Source organism: Amphiprion ocellaris, chromosome 12, assembly GCF_022539595.1.
Source record: "Amphiprion ocellaris isolate individual 3 ecotype Okinawa chromosome 12, ASM2253959v1, whole genome shotgun sequence".
Taxonomy (NCBI): Eukaryota; Metazoa; Chordata; class Actinopteri; family Pomacentridae; genus Amphiprion; species Amphiprion ocellaris.
In genome coordinates, this window is record NC_072777.1 from 1,812,102 (window position 1) to 1,832,692 (window position 20,591).

Consider the following 20,591-nt stretch of genomic DNA (forward strand, 5'->3'; position numbering starts at 1 on the left):
CTAGCATCTTAAACATAAAACTATCATCGTAAAGCCAAAACTAGCATCTTAGAGCTAAAACTAGCATCTTAAACTTGAAACTAGCATCCTAAAGCTAAAACTAGCATCTTAGAGCTAAAACTAGCATCTTAAACTTGAAACTAGCATCCTAAAGCTAAAACTAGCATATCAAATCTAGAACTAGTATCTTCAACATAAAACTAACATCTTAAAGCTAAAACTAATATCTTAAACAAAAAACTAGCATCTGGAAGCTAAAATTAACATCTTAAAATCTAAAACTAACATTTTAAACATAACACTAGTATCTGGAAGCTAAAACTGGCATCTTAAAGTTAAAGTTAGCATTTTAAATCTAGAACTAACATCTTAAAGCTAAAACTAGCATCTTCAATCTAGAACTAGCATCTTAAAGCTAAAACTAGCATCTTAAACATAAAACTAGCATCTGGAAGCTAAAACTAGCATCTTAAAGCTAAAATTAGCAACTAAAACTAGCATCTTAAAGTTAAAACTGGAATCTTAAAGCTAAAACGAACATCTTAAATCTAAAACTAGCATCTTAAAGCTAAAAGTAGCATCTTAAAGCAAAAATTTGCATCTTAAACTTGAAACTAGCATCTTAAAGCTTTAGCTTTTAGATGTTAGAAAAAATCAAACAGCAAATATCTGTAAAATTATGATATTGTTTGTTCATATCTTTTTAAAAATCACAGTTAATTCATTAATTAATTTATTTTAATGTGCTCGTCTTATGATTTGGCGCTTGGGGCTACATTTATTAAATCTAAATCCTTTAAAAATAAATAGAAATAAAACATGAACTTTGCTTGATTTTAGATGTAGAAACACACACTTTAATTTGATATTTCATAATGTCCTGTTGGTTCACGGTGAACTTCACACGCCGTTGATCTTCTTCCACCTCACCTTCACCTCTTCCTTCTTTATGGAACATTAAGTAATAAAGCAGAAGTTCTATAAAATAAGAGAGAATTATAGAGATGTCAGCCTATAAAAGCAGAGAAAGCAGCTTCTCCAACCAGCGGCCTGGAACTAAACACGCTTATACAACGCTGTTATCTGATGCAGTAAGAGCGGCATTCCTGGAGGTGTCGGGGGTAAATAATCCTAAAGATGCCCTTATGGATCTATGTGTTCCTGGAGGTGTCGGGGGTAAATAATCCTAAAGATGCCCTTATGGATCTATGTGTTCCTGGAGGTGTCAGGGGTAAATAATCCTAAAGATGCCCTTATGGATCTATGTGTTCCTGGAGGTGTCTGGGGTAAATAATCCTAAAGATGCCCTTATGGATCTATGTGTTCCTGGAGGTGTCAGGGGTAAATAATCCTAAAGATGCCCTTATGGATCTATGTGTTCCTGGAGGTGTCTGGGGTAAATAATCCTGAAGATGCCCTTATGGATCTATGTGTTCCTGGAGGTTTCTGGGGTAAATAATCCTAAAGATGCCCTTATGGATCTATGTGTTCCTGGAGGTGTCAGGGGTAAATAATCCTAAAGATGCCCTTATAGATCTATGTGTTCCTGGAGGTGTCGGGGGTAAATAATCCTAAAGATGCCCTTATGGATCTATGTGTTCCTGGAGGTGTCGGGGGTAAATAATCCTAAAGATGCCCTTATAGAACTATGTGTTTCTGGGGGTGTCTGGGGGTAAATAATCCTAAAGATGCCCTTATGGATCTATGTGTTCCTGGAGGTGTCTGGGGTAAATAATCCTGAAGATGCCCTTATGGATCTATGTGTTCCTGGAGGTTTCTGGGGTAAATAATCCTAAAGATGCCCTTATGGATCTATGTGTTCCTGGAGGTGCCAGGGGTAAATAATCCTAAAGATGCCCTTATGGATCTATGTGTTCCTGGAGGTTTCTGGGGTAAATAATCCTAAAGATGCCCTTATGGATCTATGTGTTCCTGGAGGTGCCAGGGGTAAATAATCCTAAAGATGCCCTTATGGATCTATGTGTTCCTGGAGGTGTCGGGGGTAAATAATCCTAAAGATGCCCTTATGGATCTATGTGTTCCTGGAGGTGTCAGGGGTAAATAATCCTAAAGATGCCCTTATGGATCTATGCGTTCCTGGAGGTGTCGGGGGTAAATAATCCTAAAGATGCCCTTATAGAACTATGTGTTTCTGGGGGTGTCTGGGGGTAAATAATCCTAAAGATGCCCTTATGGATCTATGTGTTCCTGGAGGTGTCTGGGGTAAATAATCCTGAAGATGCCCTTATGGATCTATGTGTTCCTGGAGGTTTCTGGGGTAAATAATCCTAAAGATGCCCTTATGGATCTATGTGTTCCTGGAGGTGCCAGGGGTAAATAATCCTAAAGATGCCCTTATGGATCTATGTGTTCCTGGAGGTTTCTGGGGTAAATAATCCTAAAGATGCCCTTATGGATCTATGTGTTCCTGGAGGTGCCAGGGGTAAATAATCCTAAAGATGCCCTTATGGATCTATGTGTTCCTGGAGGTGTCGGGGGTAAATAATCCTAAAGATGCCCTTATGGATCTATGTGTTCCTGGAGGTGTCAGGGGTAAATAATCCTAAAGATTCCCTTATGGATCTATGTGTTCCTGGAGGTGTCAGGGGTAAATAATCCTAAAGATGCCCTTATGGATCTATGTGTTCCTGGAGGTGCCAGGGGTAAATAATCCTAAAGATGCCCTTATAGATCTATGTGTTCCTGGAGGTGTCAGGGGTAAATAATCCTAAAGATGCCCTTATAGATCTATGTGTTCCTGGAGGTGTCAGGGGTAAATAATCCTAAAGATGCCCTTATAGATCTTTGTGTTCCTGGAGGTGTCAGGGGTAAATAATCCTAAAGATGCCCTTATGGATCTATGTGTTCCTGGAGGTGTCTGGGGGTAAATAATCCTAAAGATGCCCTTATGGATCTATGTGTTCCTGGAGGTTTCTGGGGTAAATAATCCTAAAGATGCCCTTATGGATCTATGTGTTCGTGGAGGTGCCGGGGGTAAATAATCCTAAAGATGCCCTTATGGATCTATGTGTTCCTGGAGGTGTCGGGGGTAAATAATCCTAAAGATGCCCTTATGGATCTATGTGTTCCTGGAGGTGTCAGGGGTAAATAATCCTAAAGATGCCCTTATGGATCTATGTGTTCCTGGAGGTGTCAGGGGTAAATAATCCTAAAGATGCCCTTATGGATCTATGTGTTCCTGGAGGTGCCAGGGGTAAATAATCCTAAAGATGCCCTTATAGATCTATGTGTTTCTGGGGGTGTCTGGGGGTAAATAGTCTTAAAGATGCCCTCATGGATCTGTTCAGGGCCACTATGAGTGTTTCCATGGTGACGATCAGGTGTCAAACCGCTGCAGCTTCTGGATTCTTTTTATTCTTGGTTCAGTCCTCGTCCAACCGCCACCTTTAATCCTCATCGCCATGGTGACAGGTGGACTGTTGCCTCTGGGTGTTGTGTTACAGGGAGTAGTCCGTCCTGTTGGTTCTCCTTCAGACTGATGATCAGTTTAATGTGAAGCCTTTCAGTGTCAGAAGTTCCATGAACCACTGAGGTTTACAGAACAACACTCTGCTGTACACATGATGTCATCAGTTAGCCGATAATATGATACAATAAGTTCTGATATACTAGACTATATGATATCATTCAATATGAAACAATATGATATGATACGACACAAAACAAAACAACACAATACGATACACCACATTATGCCACAGTATGCTACAACACAATACAACACAATACTATACTATATGCTAAAAAATGCTCTGGTATGATACAATACAATACAATACGATACAATATGATACAATATTATAAAATATGCTACAACACAATACAATATTATACAATGTTATATAATACAATACAATATTATACAATATGATACAATATGATACAATATTATACAAAAAACTACAATACGATACAATATGTTACAATATGATATAATACGATATAAAGCAATGTGCTAAAAACTAAACAAATCAATACAATCTATACAATATGACAGAATACAACACAAAACAGTACGACACTATACAATACGATACAATATAAAACCTACAGTGCACTATGATATGCCACAATGTGATACAATAAAACACAAAACACTATGATACAATAAAATCTGTTACCATATGATACATAACATAATGTACAATACATTACAATATGCTATGATATGATACAATGTGATACAGTATACGACATACAACGCTACGATCTAATAAAAAACAATATTGATATGAAACAATGTGATGTGATTATAACATTATGTACGGCACAAATGCTGCACGAGTTAACCACAACATGAAATACAACATGTTGCATGACTGAAAGCAGCATGTAGCATGACCCAGGACATTACACTTTACTTCAAGTTTAATCATTAAATCAAACAAGATATTTTTTCATCATTGGGTTTTTACTTTAAGGACCTTTTTGTGTTCTTATATATTCAGTTCATGTGAATGTGTTTCCATTTATACCCTGTGATCATCAGTATCTGGATACCGTCGGCTAAATGAATCATTAATATCCTGTGATTGTTCATGCAGGTGTTCGTCTGGACCGAGTTCGAGGTGGAAGACAGAAATATAAACGGAGAATAGACGCTGAGAACAGCCCATATCTGCATCCTCAGAACTCACTGCCGCAGAAGAAAACCTGTGAGTTCAAACCACCGTCTTTATGAACTGTTTAGGAGTTATTTTACATGAGTTAAAGCTCTGGTTTCATCTGTGCTGCTGCCTGAGAGTTCTGTCATCTTTTCTTTCATAACATTTGTAATAGTTTGATGTGAGATTTTGAGAAGCTGTCAACAGAGCAGTCTGCAGCGTTGTTCCATAATTCAGTACATCTTTTACACATTTTCTCATTGGGTTTGTAATGTTTGATTTAACTTTGGAAGGAGAAAGTTTTCTTATTTGATCTCTCAGTCAGATTTTTCTGGCACAGAGGAAATCCTGGAACCAACAGGAAGATTTTAGTCTGGACCAAAACTAACTTTCTAGGAATTAAACTTTTCCCTTTTTATTGCTTTTCAACACTGAAACACTATCAGCGTAATTTGGCGTTTTGAACAAGAATTTATAAGAAAAAAATCTTTCATGTCAAAGTGAAAACAAATTTCTATAAAATAATGTCAAATAATTAAAAATAAAACCAAATGGAACATGTGTGAATTTGCCTAGAACATGGCGCCCTTTAAAACTGAGTGACCGAGCAAAAGAGTGACCAGTGAGGGAGGCCACCAAGACACCTATGACTCCTCTGAAGGAGTTCCAGCTTCAGCAGCTGAGATGTTAGAGACTGTTCATCCAACTGTTCTTCACCAGTCAAAGCTTTATGGAGACAAAGAGAAAGACTCTGTTGGAAAAAACTCAAATTAAATCTGAACTAGAGTTCACCAGAAGACATGTGGAGACTCTGAAGACACCTGGAAGAAGGTTCTTTGGTCTGAGGAGACCAGGATGGAGCTTTATGACCATCAGACTAGATGATATGTTTAGTGGACACCAATCATAGAGGTGGCAGCATCATGATGTGAAGCACGGTGGTGGCAGCATCATGATGTGAAGCACGGTGGTGGCAGCATCATGATGTGAAGCATGGTGGTGGCAGCATCATGATGTGAAGCATGGTGGTGGCAGCATCATGATGTGAAGCACGGTGGTGGCAGCATCATGATGTTCAGGCTGATTGAGACCAACACAGGATCAATGCCGGAACTGCAGCTAATGCTACGTCTACTAAATATTGACCTAAATAATATGAAAACGTACCCAGACATTTATTTTAGTTTTATATTTTAAATTAATTGAAGTTACTTTGTAGAAACTTGTTTTCACTTTGGCATGAATGAGTCTTTCTTTGGGTAAATTCTTGCCAATAAATCCAAATTAAACTAACCATGATTCAGTGTTGAGAAGTTGTTTTCTTGTTTCTGTAAATCTGTAATAACGCTGAACTCTCTGCCAGTCTCTGCAGGCGGCGTGGTCGAGAACAAAGTGGTGTCTCTGCTGCTGGTGGCCGAACCGGAGGGCATCTTCGCCATGCCGGACCCGACGGTACCGGAGAGCGACATCAAGGCCCTGACCACGCTGTGCGACCTGGCCGACCGGGAGCTGGTGGTCAACATCGGCTGGGCCAAGCACATCCCAGGTAGGAACCCAGACCGAGACTCTGTCAGCTGTTTGCTCAGCGAACACATCAGCTCCATTAAGGCTCTAATCAGATCAGAGGATTGTTCTGACTCCAGACTGCCCAGAGGAAGAACGGTTCTTGTCTCGTCCTCTCGGTGTTTGTGTGGTTTATACAGAGAGTGTTCCTAATATATCGACCACCTGGAAGTTTTAATTCACTTCCTGAAATCCTCGGGGCTCCTGGAACGCTCTTAGCTTCTCCTCTGACACGGGAACAGCAGGATGTCCGGAGGTTTTTGGTTTTTTTCTCCTCGGATGAAAGGCTGGAGAGCAGAGGGAAGTGCGCTGTGACAGCTTAGTGGGATTAAAACGCTGCCATAGAGCCACGCCAACAGTTGTAATCACATGCAGCAGAGACTCAGATCCTGCTTTGATACTCACAAATGAGAAGCAGCTCTATTTAGAAGCACTTTGCACGCTGTTGGTTTGTAATTTAGGGATGCTTTCAGGTGTAAAGATGAAAAACTAAAATCTCTTGGTGCTGCCAAAGAGTCAGTTTCTCCATTTTTATGCAGAAAGTGTATCTTGAGATGTTTATTCATTTAATATCCTGTTATATTCTTAATAAACTGGGTTTATTTGTCTGGATTTATTGGCAAACTTGACAATCTGTAGTTCCTCAAATGTCCACTAGGGGCTGGTTTCCAAAGTGAGTTAATCTCCATAGACCTCCATGTTAAAATGTGCAACTTCACAGCAGAAATAAACATGTTTACAGCCTCATACAAACCCAGTTTTAGTCTTTATAGCTAGCTTACCAGTTCTTCATAACTGTACAGAACGCACATTTTCAGAAAACTCACGTTTAAATCATATTACCGCTAAAAGACGCTAAATTCCAAGCAGTTTGTTGGTGTTTTTGTCTCTTCGCTTTAATTTTTCATTACTATATAAAGTGGATATAAAGTCTATGGAAACAACCATGAAGAAGGAGACAAAACATTTTGAGGAAATTTAAGTCATTTAAGACAGTTAGCTTGTTAGCTGGTTCCTCTTAGCTCATTTTCTGGGCAATTTCTATCTTAATTTTTAGCCTTTTTGGATCATTTTAAGTTAGAGTTTGACAATTTACTAAGTAATTTTGGTCAAATTTTGAGTAACACTTTTTCTAGTTATGTTGGACAATTTTGGCTCAATTTGGAGCTCAGTTAGCTAAGAGCTTCATAATTTAATGGCAAAAAAAAACTCAACTCAAAACCAAAAAATATAATGTTAATGTATAAATTCTAAATATAATTTCTTAATGAATTTTTATATAATTTTATTATTAGTACATTTATTAAATATAATTTGATTTGTTAAATTAAATTATTGTTATGAGTATTACATTTACTATTAAATTTGTGACATAAAATTTATCATATAATATTGTTGTATATATATATATATATATATATATAGATAGATAGATAGATAGATAGATAGATAGATAGATAGATAGATTTAATTAAATGATTGCTATTGTTATTACATATATTATTGAATTAATTTAGCATCTAAAATTAATATATATAAAAATTATGATAGAATTAGTTAAATTAAGTTAAATAATTGTTATTATTATTACATGTATTATTATATTTATTAATCTAATTTACTGAATGTAATTTGTCACACAAACAATAAATATTTAAAAGTAATTTATTGAATTTTTTGTTAATATTATGTGTATTATTACATTTGTTAAATATAATTTGTAAATATAATTTATCATTAGAAATTAATCCTGACCTGTGATATAATTAAAATAATTCAGAGTTTGCATAATATCCAAAATATTATTAGAACATTCTGGATATTATGTAAAAGCACTGAGATTTTAAAAAACCTGTTTATATTGGACTAAAATAAAACATTATAATACTGTCAGGCTTGTTATTCTTTGATCGTAAAATGAACCAAAATGATTATTCTGACTATTAAATTAGTTTCATTTCATTTAGATTTAAAAGTGTGAACGCAGCTGTAAAGTTTAGTTCAAACATTATGAAGCTCTCATGTAATAAATGTGATAAAATCAGCTTAAAAGAGGAAACAGGCTGCATGTTGAGGGTTTAAACAGGTGATAATATTAGATGAGAGAGTTTATCTCCAAACATCACCTGGGAAACACCTGAGTGTGTTGACGTCTGTCTCTGGGCTGCTGACACCACAAACACTGCAGGAGTCTCACATTAGTTTCTGCAAACCGGAACGTTTAGAGCGTCGCTGTTTCCATTGTTCTGCTGGATAAACCTCCCCCGTCCTCCCCTGTCCTCCTCCCCGTCCTCCCCCGTCCTCCTCTCCGTCCTCCTCCCCCGTCCTCCTCCCCGTCCTCCTCCCCGTCCTCCTCCCCGTCCTCCTCGTCCTCCTCCCCCGTCCTCCTCCCTGTACTCCCCGTCCTCCTCCCCGTCCTCCCCGTCCTCCTCCCCGTCCTCCCCGTCCTCCTCCCCCGTCCTCCTCCCCGTCCTCCCCGTCCTCCCCGTCCTCCTCCCCCGTCCTCCTCCCCGTCCTCCTCCCCGTCCTCCCCGTCCTCCTCCCCGTCCTCCTCCCCCGTCCTCCCCCGTCCTCCTCCCCGTCCTCCCCGTCCTCCCCCGTCCCTCCCCGTCCTCCTCCCCGTCCTCTCTCCCCGTCCTCCCCCATCCTCCACCGTCCTCCTCCCCGTCCTCTTCCTCGTCCTCCTCCCCCGTCCTCCTCGTCCTCCTCCCCCGTCCTCCTCGTCCTCCTCCCCCCGTCCTCCTCCCTGTCCTCCCCGTCCTCCTCTCCGTCCTCCCGTCCTCCTCCCCCCGTCCTCCTCCCCCGTCCTCCTCCCCGTCCTCCCCATCCTCCTCCCCCGTCCTCCTCCCCGTCCTCCCCGTCCTCCCCGTCCTCCTCCCCCGTCCTCCTCCCCCGTCCTCCCTCCCCATCCTCCCCGTCCTCCCCGTCTTCCCCGTCCTCCTCCCCGTCCTCCTCCTCGTCCTCCTCCTCGTCCTCCTCCCCCGTCCTCCCTCCCCGTCATCCCCGTCCTCCTCCCCCGTCCTCCTCCCCGTCCTCCTCCCTCGTCCTCCTCCCTCGTCCCTCCTCCCCGTCCTCCTCGTCCTCCTCCCCCGTCCTCCTCCCCCGTCCTCCCCGTCCTCCCCGTCCTCCTCCCCGTCCTCCTCCCTCGTCCTCCTCCCCGTCCTCCTCGTCCTCCTCCCCCGTCCTCCTCCCCGTCCTCCCCGTCCTCCCCCGTCCTCCTCCCCGTCCTCCTCCCTCGTCCTCCTCCCTCGTCCTTCCTCCCCGTCCTCCTCGTCCTCCTCCCCCGTCCTCCTCCCCGTCCCTCCCGTCCTCCTCCCCGTCCTCCTCCCCGTCCTCCTCCCTCGTCCTCCTCCCCGTCCTCCCCCGTCCTCCTCCCTCGTCCTCCTCCCCGTCCTCCTCCCCCGTCCTCCTCGTCCTCCTCCCCCGTCCTCCTCCCCGTCCTCCCCGTCCTCTCCCCGTCCTCCCCGTCCTCCTCCCCGTCCTCCTCCCCGTCCTCCCCGTCCTCCCCGTCCTCCTCCCCGTCCTCCCCGTCCTCCTCCCTCGTCCTCCTCCCCGTCCTCCTCGTCCTCCTCCCCCGTCCTCCTCCCCGTCCTCCTCCCCGTCCTCCCCGTCCTCCCCGTCCTCCCCGTCCTCCTCCCCGTCCTCCCCCGTCCTCCTCCCCCGTCCTCCTCCCCGTCCTCCCCGTCCTCCCCGTCCTCCTCCCCGTCCTCCTCCCGTCCTCCTCCCTCGTCCTCCTCCCTCGTCCTCCTCCCCGTCCTCCCCGTCCTCCTCCCCATCCTCCTCCCCGTCCTCCCCGTCCTCCCCGTCCTCCCCGTCCTCCTCCCCGTCCTCCCCGTCCTCCTCCCCCGTCCTCCTCCCCGTCCTCCCCGTCCTCCCCGTCCTCCTCCCCGTCCTCCTCCCCGTCCTCCTCCCTCGTCCTCCTCCCTCGTCCTCCTCCCCGTCCTCCCCATCCTCCTCCCCATCCTCCTCCCCGTCCTCCCCGTCCTCCCCGTCCTCCTCCCCGTCCTCCCTCCCCCGTCCTCCTCGTCCTCCTCCCCGTCCTCCCCATCCTCCTCCCCGTCCTCCCCGTCCTCCCCGTCCTCCCCGTCCTCCTCCCCCGTCCTCCTCCCCCGTCCTCCTCCCCGTCCTCCCCGTCCTCCCCGTCCTCCTCCCCCGTCCTCCTCCCCCGTCCTCCTCCCCGTCCTCCCCGTCCTCCTCCCCCGTCCTCCTCCCCGTCCTCCCCGTCCTCCCCGTCCTCCTCCCCCGTCCTCCCCGTCCTCCTCCCCCGTCCTCCCCGTCCTCCCCGTCCTCCTCCCCGTCCTCCCTCGTCCTCCTCCCCGTCCTCCTCGTCCTCCTCCCCCGTCCTCCTCCCCGTCCTCCCCGTCCTCCTCCCTCGTCCTCCTCCCCGTCCTCCTCGTCCTCCTCCCCCGTCCTCCTCCCCCGTCCTCCTCCCCCGTCCTCCCCGTCCTCCCCGTCCTCCTCCTCGTCCTCCCTCCCCGTCCTCCTCCCCGTCCTCCTCCCTCGTCCTCCTCCCCGTCCTCCTCGTCCTCCTCCCCCGTCCTCCTCCCCGTCCTGCTCGTCCTCCTCCCCCGTCCTCCTCCCCATCCTCCTCCCCGTCCTCCCCGTCCTCCTCCCCCGTCCTCCTCCCCCGTGCTCCCCGTCCTCCCCTCCAGCTGCTGTCTGACGGATGGATGGAGGCTGCTCATGGGGTATTTGTGGTTCTTCTGCCGGTGGAAGTTTTTCTGGTCGAGAGGCAGCAGATCCCCACCGGAGGGGAGGCGACTTTCATCCAGACGTCGGGAACATTCTGCTCAAAGTTCAGGAAACGTCACAAAAAATACAATAAAAAGCAGCGAAATGCAGCCGGCAAAAACTAAAAATCACAAAAGGAAAACCTGAAATGTAGCAGGAAGGTTGTTGGTTAATGTCAGAATATTTCATTTAACAAACGTCAAGAGTCAGTTTCACTCATTTACGACATTCTTTAGCTTGTTTTGAACACGTTCGGAGTTGCTTTGGTAAAATTCTGAGTCATTTTTGACAAATTGTGAGTCATTTTTAACAAATTAGCCTGTTAGCTTGTTCTCTTCAGCTGTTCTGGACTAGTGTTGATTAGTGGTACTATGACTCCTTCTGTACCTCAGTTTAGATCCATGTTCATGCAGTTAGGCTGATTTTAAACAGATTTTTAGTCATTTTGAGCAAGTTTTGAGGACAAATTTTAATAATTTGGGACAATTTTTCAACCCGATTTGACAAACTTTGAGTTGTTTTGGATCAATTTAGAGTCATTCTTGATATTTTTGGCTTGTGTTCAACAGGTTTGAGTAATTTTGACCATCCTGGTGTTCACTTTGTTCTTTTGTATGAAGTCTTTGTGATTTTTCCACTTCCTCTGTTCAGTTCTTTTCCATGTGGAGCCATGATGCAGTCATAGATGGACCTAGTCCATAGGTCCACAACTGAGGAAGTACAAACATGTTCATTGGGCTAATTCTGAACAGACTTTTAGTCATTTTGAGCAACTTTGGACTCATTTTTAGTGATTTGGGACAGTTTTTCTATCAATTTTGGTAACATTTTGAATCATTCCTGATGTTTTTAACCTGAATTGGACAAATTTTGAGTCATTTCTGACCAATTTTAAGGTATTTTAAAGAAAGTCATTTTGGACATTCTAGTGTTGTGTCTAAACTCTCTGTGATTTTGAATGAAAAACACAAGTGGACTCTACTTTGGGGCCTGAACTTTCAATATGCTCTGTCTAAAGTTTTTGGTCTTGATTGAAATACTCAACTGTCAACCTGAGAAACAATGCAGTTATTAAGAGGTTGTTTAATTTAGAATTATTTGACATTTGAGTGATGTTGCGTGTGCCGTAGATTCTTCCTCAAATCGTTGTCCTTCTACAGAGAGATTTTAATTGACATCACCTTTTCAATTTAATAGAAACAGACAGAAAGACAGAAAGGGGAAGCTGGGATAAAAAGGGAAACGATGAAGGAAGGAATGGCCTGAGAGGAGACGCCAGTCGTGAAGGAGAAGCTTGATGATGGAGGCGGCAGGTCGAGGAGGTGAAAACAGACGGCAGGAAGCAGCAGAAGATGCTCAGATAAAGGCTGTTTAGAAACGGCCGGCCTTCCTGGCAGCGTAGCGGCCATCGTGTCACATCAGCTCCGGATGACTGGCAGGACACCGAGGGGGGCCCAGGCCGTCTGACTTCCTGCCCAGGGGGAGGTGAGTGTGTCGGGGCCGCCGTCCCGGCTGCTCCCCTCCACGTCGCCTCCCATCAGGACGGCTGACGGTGACGAGGATGAAGTCTGAAGGCGCCGAGAGCTGGAGAAAGACCAACCTTCCTCGTTGTTTTTGGCCTTTTAGTGTGTGAGAGAGAGACAGAGGCAGCTGGGGCGAGACCAGGCACATAATGAACCATTTATAACGGTTTTTATTCTGGACATTTAGGTTATTTTACACATTGTTCCTGTTTTGTTAAATTACAGATGAAGTCTAGGAAAATTACAATTACAATTAAAGAAATTAATAATTTACAAATTGATTGAAAATGGACAAAACTGTAGAAAATGTCCACATCAAATCATTTTCACAGATTTTCCTAATTCTTACTATATTTCAATGACAAAAAATTGTGTTTTTTAACAGTAATTTTACAGATTTAACATGATGTTTTTAAATTAGATTTAACCTTCCTGCTGTCTTTATTTACAGGCACCAAAAAATATTGTTTCCTTGTCTGAAAAAAATCCAAAAATTCAGAAAAGAAATCCCCAAATTTCTGAAAATTTGCAAAACCTTCAGGAAGAAAATTCCAGTAATTCCTTTAAAGTTTCCCTTTAAAGTTTTTTTTTAAATCCCCCAAATTTAGCAAGAAAATTCTTCTAAATATTTTCAAAAAATGATTAAAAATCTTATAAAAAAATCCTAAAAATATCCAAAGTGATTCCATATATATCAGTAAAACTTCTAATAAAAGTTTTACTGATAAGTACATTCACAAAAAAATCTAGTTGATTTTTTGTGAATATTCTTAAGAAACATTTTTAACATTTCCTTTTTTCCACCAAAAAATGTTCAAAGATTTCCCAAAAATGTTGAAAATGTGGACATCAGAAGTTTCACTGTGAAAATATATATTTTTTAAAACGGGTCAGTTTTGACCCGCAGGATGACACGAGGGTTAAATTAGGTTTAAAAAAAAAAAAAAAAATCAGCAACAAACTTACATGTAAACCATAAAAAATAAGGTAAAACGCCCTTTTTTTTTTTTTTTTTAACAAATTGTCACTTTAAGTCAGCTAAAAACCCAATTATTTTTGTTTAGGATCTTTTGTATTTTTTTACAGTGTATGATCCAGTCAGCCTTCTTCCATTTAGAACGCTGTTCTTCTTATTTATTGAACTTGTATTTGTCCCTAAAACCCGTTAATTTATCACCAGAGGATTCATCCACGTTACTGATCCCCATCGACCAATGAAATCCCATCGATCGAGGGCCAGTGTCTCCATCCTGGCGGTGATCGTAAAGATGCTGATGAGAAACACCAACACGACGCCTCGTCCTGCCATTAAAACCCTCCGTTTAATTACAGCGAAGGTGTGAGCGGCTTTAATCATCCTCCTGTGGCGGGGAACCGTAAGTCCGAGGAGGCGGGGCCTGCAGAGGATAATTAAAGTCACCTCCTCGTCCTTCGTTATGTCCTCTGCTGTGATTCACCTCCAGACCTCAGAAACAGCAGCTACAACTTTCCCTTATTTACCTGAGGAATAAGAGGCGGTTTGGTTAGCTTAGCATGGAGCTAACTGGCCGTAGCTTCATGTTTACAGACATGAGAGTTCATGAGATCCTGATCTACCTTCAGAAAGCCTGTTTACCAGCAGAGAAAAATCTCATTCATACTAAAGTTAGGCCTTGTGACCTCCGATATTTTACTACACGATCATTTTTCTCCATGTTTAGGCTTCTTATCTGTGTTTTAGGTCCCTCAGATAACTTCTAAATTGTCAATTTTTTTAAAAACGGGTTTAATTATGACACAAATACTTGTCATTTGGACAATTCTTGAGTCTTTTTGGACAGTTTTTTTAGTCACTGTCGACAGTTTTGTGTCATTTTAACGTGCTTTTTTGTGGTTTTGGGCAGTTTTTAGTCCTTTTCCATCAACTTCGAGTTGTTTGGGACAAATATTTTTTATTTGGGACAGTTTTTGTGCGATTCTGGATATGATCTGAGCTGTTTTAGCCATTTTTTGTAGTTTTGTTTAGCTATTGAGTCATTTTGGACATTTTGAGGTAATTGTTTTGCATTTTGGATCATTTTCTGAGTAAATCTGTGTGAATTTCAAGTCGTTTTGCCAAATTTTGAATCACATTTTGAGCTTTCCAATGGTCTTTGAATGTGTCATGTGAGAACTGCAGTTTCATCAGTAAAATTAAGCAAATCTCTAAAACATATGTAAAATTTAAATATTTCAAATAAAAATTCAACAAGAATAAAGCATAGGTTTTTTTCATTTCTGATTCACATTTTACTCCTTTACTACATAAAAAAAACAACAACAGCAACTTCCAGCAGCAACCTACATGTTAAAAATGCTAAATTTAGATAAAGATGGAGCAGTAAGGCAGCCCTGCTTGAGGGAATTTGTGGTTTTAATGACAGTTTTAGCATTTCTGTGACCAAAAATCCCAATTCTCCATTCATTACACTGCAGGGGGCACCATCACTGCATCCCGGGCTAAGCTCCGCTCATCAACGTTCTCATTGGTTGAAAGAAACACAAACACACCAGAGTGTCTTTTCCTTTTAGTCAGACCATTCTTCTGCCACTTTTTTGAGGTTTTCTTTCTACTATGAGCTCCATGTTAGACGTCATTAAAAATCTTTTATTTTGATGGGCCCAACAGGAAGCACCCTGACAGTAAACCCTGTCCTCCTCCAGGCTTCCCCTCCCTGTCCCTGGCGGACCAGATGAGTCTCCTGCAGAGCAGCTGGATGGAGATCCTGATCCTGCGGGTGGTCTTCAGGTCTCTGGGTCTGGAGGACAAGCTGGTCTACGCCGAGGACTACGTGATGGACGAGAACCAGTCCAGGCTGGCCGGTCTGCTGGACCTCAACAACGCCATCCTGCAGCTGGTCAAGAAGTTCAAGAGCATGGGGCTGGAGAAGGAGGAGTTTGTGGTGCTCAAGGCCATCGCCCTTGCCAACTCAGGTACCAGGCTTTTATTTTGGAGGGTTCCACTGTGGTGGATGTGTCCTCCAATGGATCCTGCTTTTATTTTGGTGGGCTTTATTGTCAGGAATGTGTCCTCCAGCAGATCCAGGATTTTATTTTGGAGGGTTTCACCGTCAGGAATATGTCCCCAGCAGATCCAGGCTTTTATTTTGAAGGGTTTTATTGTCAGGAATGTGTCCTCCAGCAGATCGTGGCTTTTATTTTGGAGGGTTTCACTGTCAGGAATGGGTCCTTCAATGGTTCCTGATTGGGATGTTTTGGTGCAGTTTTGTGATTTGAAGTCTTGTTTTCTGTCATTTTGTGTCCCATTTTTCTTTTGTTTTTGTTGTTTTATGTGTTTTTGGGACAGTTTTGTCATTTTGTGTCCCATTTTTCCAGTTTTGTGTTGCTTTGGTCCTCATTTTTAACATTTCATTTGTGTCTCGCTTTTGTTGTTAAATGTGTTTTTGGGACAGTTTTTGTCATTTTAAGTCTTGTTTTTTGTTAGTTCGTGTCTCATTGTTCTTGTTTTGTGTTGTTTTGTTTTAGTTTTTTTCTTCTTTTTTGTCTCCTTTTTGTTGTTTTATGTGTCCTTGGGATAGTTTTGTGATTTTCTGGTCATTTTGTGTCCCATTTTTCGAGTTATGTCTTGTTTTTATGTAGGTTTTTTTTTTTTCATTTTGTTTCTTGTTTTTGTTGTTCTATGTATCTTTGGAACAGTTTTGTCATTTTGTGTCCCATTTTTCCAGTTTTGTGTTGCTTTGGTTCTCATATTTTACCTTATCGTGTCTCATGTCATTTTGTCTCATCTTTGTCGTGTTTCGTGTCTCATTTTTGTCATTTTGTGTCTTGTTTTGTGTCTCATTTTTGTCATTTTGTGTCTTGTTTTGTGTCTCATTTTTGTCATTTTGTGTCTTGTTTTTTTCATTTCATGTATCTATGTGACAGGTTTAAGCTTAGATTAATGAGATGTGTAGCTCAAGGAGTGTTGGAAAGTTGAAAAGCTGATGATTCTTTTACAGTTTCTGGCTGATAAATGGAGTCATTTCAAATCCACCAGCAGGTTTTTGAGGTAATCATCGATGTTCTCGACCTTTAATCTCTTATTTCCGTCCCTTCTTCAGACTCGATGCAGATCGAGGACTCGGAGGCGGTCCAGCAGCTGCAGGACGTCCTCCACGGCGCCCTGCAGGACTACGAGGCCTTCCACCACCCAGAGGATCCTCGCCGGGCCGGAAAGATGATCATGACGCTGCCGCTGCTCCGGCAGACGGCGGCTCGAGCCGTCCAGCACTTCTGCAGCATCAAACAGGACGGCCGGGTGCCGATGCACAAACTGTTCCTGGAACTGCTGGAGGCCAAAGCCTGACCGCAGGGGGCGGGGCTTCGGACGGGAAGCGGGGCTTCGGACGGGAGGCAGGTGTCGGACGGGAGGCGAAGCTTAGGCGAAGGCTAACAGATAGTGGTGGAGGTGTCACGTCACGTATTCGTCCATTTTCAGCTTCCATCTGACGGGAAAGTTGGCCGGAACATTTTCAGAGCCGAGTTTGAAGTTTAGCATCTCCGTGACGACGGAGGCTGTGATTGGTCGGACGGCGAACAGGAAGAAGAAGCCTGATTGGCCGTCCGGAGACGTTTCCAGTTCATGCCAAATGTAGAGCTTCTTCTCTCCAAACACCACCTGATACTTGAAGATCCTCCTGGATTATGTGACTCATCTGTAAAAACTTGCATTCTAGCGCGTTTAGAGAGCTCTCATGATTTGGTTTTTTGTTTCGTAGACATAGAGACGTAAACTTAGTCTCGCCAAAGACTCATGTTATCGAATAATACCAGCAAACGTCCACAGTAATAATAATAATAATAATATTAATAACAATAATACGATGTGGCCTGTAAGACTTTCACATAAACCTGCATCTGTGCTCTGCTGTGTGTCGCTACGATGTCTGATATCTACCCGCATCCATTTAGACCGATTCCAGTCGACGACTTCAGGGACAGGAAGTGATATTTACCCAGCTGTGTTCTGTTCTTCTTGTTTTCCTAACGTGGCATTATTAATGAGCAGCAGCCGATGATTTTTTAAAAGATTTTTAATGGTGTAAGATGATTTTTTTACTAGCTTCTCTGCTAACGGCACTGATACCTATCCAGAGCATATCATGAACCAAGTCTGTACTTGAATCCGGATTAGTGAGGCGCTGCTTGATGTCTTTTCTATGGTAGGAACTCGTGCACTACTGTTTCCTTTTAGCCAGGAAGTTTTTTGGGGGTGAATCGGTGATGTTAATCTGTTAGCGTGTTCTGTGTGAAGACTAGTTTGTTTGTTTTTTTGTCTTGAATGAAGGTTTGAATCAACTCCTTATTTAACGCCAGGTACTGTGCAACTCTGACGTTCAGATCAGATTTAGCCGCGATACGATGATCCGCTGAAAAGACTGGAGATCACAATTAGAGAACGATTCATGGACAGTTGATTTTTGCAGGAATCTTCATTGGTCAACACTTGAAGGAACTTTAGTTGTGGCTACTAGAAGAGTATTTTACAAAATTACCAACAAACACTTCAACAAAAAGATTTATTTTGCAGAAAACACAATGAACAAAACTAGAGAACAACAATGACTGTAGGGTTAGCATTAGCCCTAACGCTAACCCTATCAAGGCCATTCAATGAACCTTCGTTAAAGCAAACTTAATTCAAAAAAGTTCAAATTTAAAGCCAGACACTGAACACTTATGACTGAATTCAGATTTTTAGCTCTCATTTGGTCGCCTTAAGCAGATTTTAAATTAATATTTTCATTTTTTAAAAAAAGTCTAAATTCTGTGATTTTCTGCCGTCTTTCCTCCTCTTTGACAGTAAACTGAAGATCTTTGGATTGATGCACATTTTTTATCATTTTATGAGATTTTAAAGACAAAACAACTCATTTTGATGATTAATTTATAAGTTTAAGTCATTTTTCAAGAAGAAAAAAGTCTAAATTCAGTGATTTCAGCTCCTTAAATATGAATATTTTCTAATTTCTTTCCTCCTCAATGTCAGTAAACTGAAGATCTTTGGGTTGATCCACATTTTTCACCATTTTATGAGATTTTAAAGACTAAACAACAATTTTTTAAATCTATATTTAAAATTATGTTTAGTTACAACCCTTTAACGAACCTTTGTCAAACCAAACTCTATTAAAAAACATTTCATTTTAAACTAGACTGAGAATATTAATGAATAAATCCTGATTTTTAGCTCCAAGTTTGGTCGCCTCCAGCAGATTTTACAATCAGGATGAATACATTTTTAGTAAATTCAGTCTGAATTCTGTGATTTCAGCTTCTTAAATGTGAATATTTTCTGGTTTCTTTCCTCTTTTAAGACAGTAAACTGAAGATCTTTGGACTAAACAAGACATTTGATTAAACAATGATCCATATTTTTCATAATTTTCATGATTTTATGGATATTTTTAGTTGCAGCCCTTCAATGAACCTTTGTTAAACCAAACTTCATTCAAAAAAATTCAAAGTTCTCTATTATGATCGGTGTTCTTTTTCTAAAATCTCATTTAAATTGTTTATATTGTGCTTCAGATTATGCACAACTCATGAAATGTTGCTCTTTACTCCTGTCTGGATATTTTCAGCGATGACCTTGACCTTTAGAAGCTGTATTTCGTTCTCTAATCTGATCTCCGGTGTGTGAAGTGACTGAAGGTAAGGAGAGCTTGGTGTGTCGTGCTGTTTCACTCTCAGGTGGATTTTTTTGGGCAATAAAGATGATCCCCTTAATGCAGCGCTGTGTGTCCTGGTCTTCATTGTGAGCTCAGCTGGACTTTCTAATTAGCAGCAGTAACGTAACGAAGGCCTGGGAGACGTCTGGTCATCAGAGGACTCATCGCTGCATCACTGCGTCTATTTATAGCCACAATAATCACAACCCTGGCAGGAATTTAAAGGGAGAAGCTGCAGAAACGCTGCCCAGAATGCACCATGATGTCACTTCCTGCAGGTTTTAGTGACGTTTATTAATGATTTTTGACACTTTTCTCCCAAAATAAATGCATAAACATAAACAGAAAATGATCAAGTTTTTACTGAAACTCATTCTGCAGCTCATCACCTGACATCTGTATGATCAGTATTATGATAATTACTATTATTATATTTATTATCATCATTAGCATTCATATTATTATTGTTATTGTTATTATTACTACTGCTCCGCCAAGGAACGGCGGAGTTATGTAACGATTGGCGTATGTTTGTCTGTGAATCTGTCTGTCTGTCTGTGTGAAACATTACTCAAAAACAGACCAATGGATTTGGATGAAATTTTCAGGGAAGGTCAGAAATGACTCAAGGACCACCTCATTCAATTTCCACAGTGATGCGGCTTATAGTCTGGATCCACCCACAGTGCCATGCAGTGGGTGAGAGGGATTGTCCATGATGGATGTGAGCTTTGCCAACATCCTCCTCTATGGAGTCCATATAAAAACTACAATGTGTTAATGTAAAAACTACAAACATGGATTCAATATATGTTCTTATAAAACTACAAACATGGCTTCTGTATGTGTTAATAATTAGTGATGGGCCGATGAAGTCTTGTGAATCATTGAGACTTTATTTGTTTTTGTGCTGAAAAGATTTCAAAGCTTCAGGTTTTACCATGAGGAGGAACAGTGACATCTGGTGGCGGACTGGAATCACAGCAGCTGTGTCACAATTTGACAGAAGCAACAGCACAAAACATCGTTTCAATCCCAAATGTGCGCAGTAAAACTCATTTAAAGCTGCATGTTAAGAAACAGATTTTAAGTTATTAGTGATGTGGCTTCTGTCTCTTTTTGATCAGCAATAATAGTAAATATTACATAAAAAGCCACGTGTTAATGGCTGGATTCCATCTTTTTTCCCAGTGAGAGAAAAACTCCAACTCCCAAGTGCAACCTGCAGGTGGAGACGGCTGAACTTTAGGCCCATGAAGACGGTGAACAGCTCAGGATGTCTCTCTGCAGAGCTCCAGTTCACTGATCACACCTGAGAGAGTTTGATCCTAATTAGTGGTGAAAACATGCTGATCAGCTGACAATGTTCTTCTTTCAGTGCTGGAACAACAACTGCAGCAGCAACGTGTCTCTGATCAGTCTGTCCACAGCTCTGTTAGTAAATGTGTCTTCAGCTGAGC

The 20,591-nt window shown here is 42.3% G+C and overlaps 1 protein-coding gene across 3 annotated transcripts in view; it reads left to right on the forward strand.

Moving 5' to 3' along the window:
* Window positions 1-16,902, forward strand: part of LOC111578863 (estrogen-related receptor gamma-like) — a 41,295-nt gene extending 24,393 nt beyond the window's left edge. For all 3 annotated transcript variants that reach the window (XM_055015812.1, XM_055015811.1, XM_055015813.1), the window contains exons 5-8: window positions 4,566-4,676; window positions 5,989-6,171; window positions 15,125-15,394; window positions 16,522-16,902. In XM_055015812.1, coding sequence (XP_054871787.1) covers window positions 4,566-4,676; window positions 5,989-6,171; window positions 15,125-15,394; window positions 16,522-16,766 — 809 coding nt within the window. In that variant the 3' untranslated portion in view covers window positions 16,767-16,902. The remainder of the gene's footprint in view (window positions 1-4,565; window positions 4,677-5,988; window positions 6,172-15,124; window positions 15,395-16,521) is intronic.
* Window positions 16,903-20,591: the final 3,689 nt, after the last annotated feature.